General features: G+C 65.2%; 1 protein-coding gene across 1 annotated transcript in view; it reads right to left on the bottom strand.

The window, feature by feature from the left end:
- Window positions 1–1,078: 1,078 nt before the first annotated feature.
- LOC135875675 (exostosin-1-like) overlaps window positions 1,079–6,000 on the bottom strand; it is a 167,235-nt gene continuing 162,313 nt past the window's right edge. The window contains exons 6-11 of the mRNA XM_065400627.1: window positions 5,403–5,521; window positions 4,713–4,808; window positions 3,993–4,082; window positions 3,129–3,289; window positions 2,341–2,512; window positions 1,079–1,264 (exon numbers count right to left, since the gene is read on the bottom strand). Coding sequence (XP_065256699.1) covers window positions 1,079–1,264; window positions 2,341–2,512; window positions 3,129–3,289; window positions 3,993–4,082; window positions 4,713–4,808; window positions 5,403–5,521 — 824 coding nt within the window. The remainder of the gene's footprint in view (window positions 1,265–2,340; window positions 2,513–3,128; window positions 3,290–3,992; window positions 4,083–4,712; window positions 4,809–5,402; window positions 5,522–6,000) is intronic.

The following is a 6,000-nucleotide window of genomic DNA, read 5'->3' as shown; positions in this document are numbered from 1 at the left end:
TATCAGAACCTGCTGGGGGCCTCTCACTTCTCTGCCCCTCTCCTCACGCCTGCTCCCACCCTGCCCCCTCAGCACCCTCGCCCTCCCACACACCCCATTCGCCCACCCACACGCCTGCAGCTCAGCCGCCCTCGCCAGCCCTCCTCCCGGCCGTTCCAGGGGAGATTCAGACGGGGGAGCTGCCTCCGGGCTGAGCGGGGCGCTGAAGATCTCCTGGGGGCTGCTGTGGGATCCCCCACGCCCAGGGGCTGGCGGGATGGGGACACCTGTTGGAAGGGGCAGGAGGGGAGATGTCCCCTCTGCCTAGTCCGGATGCAGAACAACCTGCCGGGGCTCCTCAGTCAAGCCCTGAGCTGGTGTAGACACGGAGCGGTGTGACCCTTCTCTACCACCCCTGAGAGTGTGGGGCGGGGGATCTGACACCCCTGGGGCTTTGCTCCCTGCCCCCCTTCAGTGCTTGGCAGCCCCACGTGCCCCACTCAGATCTCTCCCTCCTGCACAGGCACGGCCTGGGGACCGCAGGACATTGCACTCGGCTCTCCCTCGGATTCCCTGGGCTCCCACGCTCGCCCGGCGCAGAGGCTTGGCCCCGGCCGCTCTCTGGTGAGCCGGACCTGCAGGCAGGAACATCATCGTGTGCGAAGCACCCAGAGGAAAAGGGCTTTGAGCCCTTGCTGGGCGACCAAAGTAAAAGGCAGCTAAAGATCAAATAAGGTCACAGCTGAGCGGGCATCTCGGTGCGGCTCTGTCTGCACTCGCAGCTTGGAGCCCGGAGAGGAGGCACGATTCTTGGCTTGAAAGCGATAAAACCAGAACCAAACAGTGACACGAACCTCCGAGCGATCAGTCAGTGACCTGCCCCTGGACTCTGCACTCTGCATCCCTGAGCCTCCGACTGTCCCCAACGGGTTAACCCCAGAGCCAGGCCCATCAGCCATCTCCTCTGCCTGTGCCCCACGGCCCGGCCCTGCCCCTCGGCCCAAGCCTCCGTGGCTCCCAAGAGAGAGTCCCTTCTCCGCAGGCTCCTTTGGGGGGTCCCCCACCCCATCCTCGCTCTCCGTCCACGGCTTCGGCAGCTCTATGGCCTCTCGATGTCCCGGTACTTCTTGCGCAGGATGGAGACCTGGTCCTTGAAGAGGACGGGGTCCAGCCGCATCTGCGAATGGACGAGGGGCATGAAGCCGAACCAGCTGGCGAAGGAGTTCATACAGGCCTGGCGCTGGGCAAAGTGCTCCGGGTCGGCCCAGCGGGACGTCTTGGAGCCCTGGGGAGGGAAGGTGGGAGAGGGTCCCTCAGCGCAAAGGCGGGAGGTCCCTGACCACGCAGGAACTCCGGGGCGTCACTCAAACGCCCAGAGCACAGCGGCCTTGCAGGGATAACGGAGCCTGTCAGAGGAAGGGTGGCCCAGTGGGGGGCGCTAGACAGGGCCATGGGTAACCCAGCTTTAATTCCCTGCTCCGGTAAGTCTGTCTGCCTCCGTTTCCCCATTGACAGCACCTTCCTAGCTCAGGAGGCTGTGGGGAGGACAGAGACCACGGCAAGGAGCTCAGAGGCTGCAATGAAGGGGCCAGATACGAATCGTATCTAGACAGATTTCACTGCACAGCCGTGCAATGCACTGCCCACCACCCCCATCCCAGACACGGGGAAACAGACACAGCCAGGTGAGCTCACCCAGCAAACCAGCCCCCGCACTGGGCACAGAACCCCGGTGTCCTGACAACCAGCCCCAAACGCATTCGGCACCATGCGGCATGCCCCCGTCACCCCAGAAATCTGCCCCTGGGTGGAGGGAGCTGTTCGGCCGCAGGCTGCCTGGGCAGCAGGTAATTCAGGGGGTTTGGGAGCAGCAGATGTTGGGAAGGGCCGGGAGCTGACCTGGCTGAGGCTGTGGCCAAAGTTTTCAGCAGCAGCCTCCGATTTTGGTGCCTGCTGGCAGCAGCCTGGGCCTGATCCTCAGATCCCGGCAGGTGCCCAGCACCGCTGAGAATCAGGCCGCCGGGGCCCCAGCTGCTTTGGGAGAATTAGCTTAATTTTGATGTGCCACAACCTCCGGTGCCACAGGAGGGCAGCGCAGGGAGCCGAAAGGTAACAGCAGCAGGACAAAACTCGACTCTGAACCACGCGCCAGCCCCAAGCCCCTCCCCACTCAGCGGGGGAATCACCCTCGTCCCAGGGCGTGCTGGGGCTGAGCGCAGGGCGCCCACTGCAGGGGCAGAGGCAGGGGCAGGGCTCTCTGCTGCACAAGGGAGGTTCGGGCTGGATCCCCAGGCTGGCACGGGCTTTCTGTGCCGAGGGCCATCTCCAGTTCCACGCATTCGAGGCAGCCAGGAAACCAACCTGCTGCATCATGGTCTCCTTGTACTGCTTCTTCTGGGTGACTTTGATGGGCGGGAGCTTGGTGACCGCGGAAACCAGGAAGTTCATCAGGATGTCCTCGCAGTTGGCTATCTGGTCCACCATGCTGTGCAGGCTGGCGGGCAGGTAGAAGGTGTACAGGTAATGATAGTACCTGCCAAGGAGAGGGCAAACAGGCAGCGCTCAGCGAGTGCCAGGGGGGCGTGAGACCCCCAGGCCAAATTGGCCCCGGTGGGTCTCCTCCCAAGGCAACAGAGACGCGCCAGCGACAGGTCTGGCCCATGGTCTTCCCAAGAGTAATTCTGGCCGGAGATGCTCCTGGAGCTGCTAGCACAAGGGTGGCCACATCAGGGAGACCTGCTCTGAGCAGGGAGAGGCGAGACCCTGCAAAGCCAGCAGCCCGTCTGCACTGGGGCTCCCCATTAGCCGGGTGGGGGTGGCAATGGGGGGACAAGGCTTGCAAAGGGCGGGAGGTTATGGAGAAGGCTTTGCTCTCAGCCAGAGCCCTCGTTCGGGAGAGCTGAGGTTGCAGGGGTGTCCCCGGGGAGCCCACTGCTTCGCGTTAGTCTCTCTGTACATTGGCCCTGCTGTACAGCCAGCGCTCGCGGCTGGTGCCTGCCAGAGGCTGCCCGGTGCTCTGCCAGGCCAGGCAAACGTTTGTGCTTTGCCAGCGGCACGTCGTACGCAGCCCCCAGCTCCATGTGATTTCCTGCCCAGAGCCGGGTTCCCGGCCGCATGCACTGCCCCCTCCCTCCCGCCCCCCAGCTCACCGGTGGTAGAACGCTGCCCCGGTCAGCACCATGGAGTACTCGTTGGTCCACTTGGAGGTATACGCCCACCAGCCTTTGCTCTTGTCCCAGTAATGGCTCCGGGCCGGGTAGCCCACGATGCGCTCCGGGAAGCTGCACCACACAGTGAAGGCAAAGTCAACCTGGAGGCCCCGATGGCAGGGGCAGGTCGGGGGGAAGACGAGAAAGGAACGAAACCAGGATTAACAAGCCAGGCTTGGCACGGCAGCCCCGGCACTGACCCTGCCCCGCCGTCCGTGGCTAATACAGCTGCGTTCGCCCAGCCCATGGTGTCCTGGGCCGAACCTCTGGCTGGGGGTCTGCCTAGCCCTAGGGGGCAGCGGCCTGGGAGCCTCAGCGCCCCCTGCTGGAGCAGATCCATTTGTCCATGGCCAGAGGAGCCCTGCTGCTATCAGCGTTCATAAGGTCGCCCGTCACCAGGCATCAGAGACTTCTCCGGCCCCTGCTTGGGCATGGAGTTGAAATTTCTGCTTTCCCTAGGCCCGGGCTGTTCCCAAATGCTGCTTCCTTTTGCATCCCAGTGTCTGACCTGCTGTGAGCAGCCGATGAGCGGTGTGGGATACGGCCAGGTGCAGCACGGGCAGATGCTGTGTGAGTCTCCAGTACACGGCTCTGTCGCTGCACCACAGGGCCCTCCAGACCTGCCCCAGCCTCCGCCCCCCCCCCCCGCTCTGCCGGTGCCCCTCCTCCCGCCTCTCCCGCTCTGCCAATGCTGCCCCCATGGGGCTATCCCAGCCCTGGACTCTCCCGCCCCCAGCTCTGAGATGTGCCCCAGTCCTGCAGGGAGGGACAATGGGGATTATTGGACCCCCCCGTTGGCCTCACCTCGTTGGTCGATAGGATGGTGTCCTCGTCCAGGCTCAGCACGGCGTCTGTCCGGATGAGCTCATAGGGAAAGAAACGGCTGCTCATGGTCTGTGCAAGGGGAAAGCAATTAAACCCCGGACAGCCACGCCCCCACCCCGGCCACTGTGACCACGCCCCCAATCCCAGCCAGCCACGCCCCCACCCCGGCCACTGTAGCCACGCCCCCAATCCCAGCCAGCCACGCCCCCACCCCGGCCACTGTAGCCACGCCCCCAATCCCAGCAAGCCACGCCCCAAACCCCAGCCACTGCGACCACGCCCCTCCACCCCAAACCCCGGCCACTGCGACCACGCCCCCCCACTACAAATCCCGGCCCCTGCGACCACACGCCCCCCAAACCCCGGCCACTATGATCACGCCCCCCCCACCCCAAACCCCAGCCACTGCAACCACACATCCCCACCCCCAAACCCCAGCCGCTGGGACCACACACCCCCACCCCAAACCCCAGCCACTGCGACCACACACCCCCACCCCCAAACCCAGCCACTGCGACCACGCCCCCCCCAAACCCCAGCCGCTGCGACCACACCCCCACCCCCAAACCCAGCCACTGCGACCACGCCCCCCCCAAACCCCAGCCACTGCGACCACACACCCCCACCCCCAAACCCAGCCACTGCTCCCCTTCCTGCCCTCCCACCCCCAGCAGCGCTGCAGCCCCAGGGCCCCCCTACCTTGTGTTCCCCTTCCACGACGCTGAGTGGCACGGGGACGGACGGCCACCGGCTCCTTGGGGGCGGGGGCTTCTCGCAGTTCCACAGCACCACGATCTGCAGCAGGGACAGGGCAGGGCCGGGTTCATGGCAGGGCGGGTTACGGCCCCGACCAGCCCCGGGCTCAGACCTTTGCCAAGCGTCAGCCATGACCAGCCAGCACCACCGGTCTCGTCCACACCCAGGGCAGAGCCGGGGCTACCATCACGCTGGTCAGCGCGGTGCATGGCCCGGGCAGAGACGCCCGCGGGGACAGCACCTCAGCCAGACACACCCAGGGGCCTGTAGGGACAGGCCCAGACCCACACCACTGCCCAGCCTCCATCACCGGAAGGGCCCGGACCGACCCCGCCACCCAGCCTCCACCCCTGGCACAGCCTGGGCCAAACCCGCCCCCCAACCTCCATCCCCGGAATGGCCTGGACCCATCCCCTACCACCCAGCCTCCATCCCCGGCACAGCCTGGACTCGCTCCCCCTGTGGTTTTCTCGCCCAGCCCCACCCTGGGGTGGAGGGGCACAGCTCCCACTGTGGCTAGCCAGGGGCTTGTTCAGGGATCAGACCAGAGGCCAAGGCCCAAGGAGGAGGAACGTCCTGCTCCGCTCAGCCCCCGGTGGCGCCCTCCCCCTCCCCCGGCAGGTGGGCCCGTACCTGGGTACAATACTTGGACTTGGCAACCGCCAGGATGAGTTTGACGATGGGCTGGGACTGCGAGAGCAGCAGCGACACGGCCTGGATGACGGCGGTGAACTCCTTGGCCGGGCTTCGCCCTGCAATGACACACGACCTGGCTCGGACTGGCCCGGGCTCCCAGCCAAGCTCAGGGGCAAGGGGCCCACGGCAGGCAGGAGGGGGAGGGGAACAGCCCGGCGGCAGCTGGGCAGGGCTGGGGCGGAGATGATGGACAGAGGAATTCACAGCGCTCTCGGGGCCTGGCCGTGGGGGACAGGGAATGGCCAAGCGGGGTGCAGCATCACCGGCCCCACGCACTCAGGAGTCAGCTCCCACAGTCAGGAGATTGGCTTAAAATCCCAAGATTTAAAACAGTCCTCAGTGCTGGGCTGGGCTGTGCGCCCCCTGATCTCTCAGCTGGAGGGGTCGGGCTGTCAAACTTTTCTTTCATCCCCAGGGCGTCTTTACCAGATGTCAGTCGTTAACAGAGACATCCTTTCTCCCAAGTGGTGGCTGGGCAATGGATGGGTGATAAAAACCAAGTCTGGAGCAATCTGACTAAAACACCCTTCCCCTC

The sequence above is a fragment of the Emys orbicularis genome, chromosome 3, assembly GCF_028017835.1.
Source record: "Emys orbicularis isolate rEmyOrb1 chromosome 3, rEmyOrb1.hap1, whole genome shotgun sequence".
Classification (NCBI taxonomy): domain Eukaryota; kingdom Metazoa; phylum Chordata; order Testudines; family Emydidae; genus Emys; species Emys orbicularis.
This window is presented reverse-complemented; position numbering and strand designations above follow the sequence as displayed.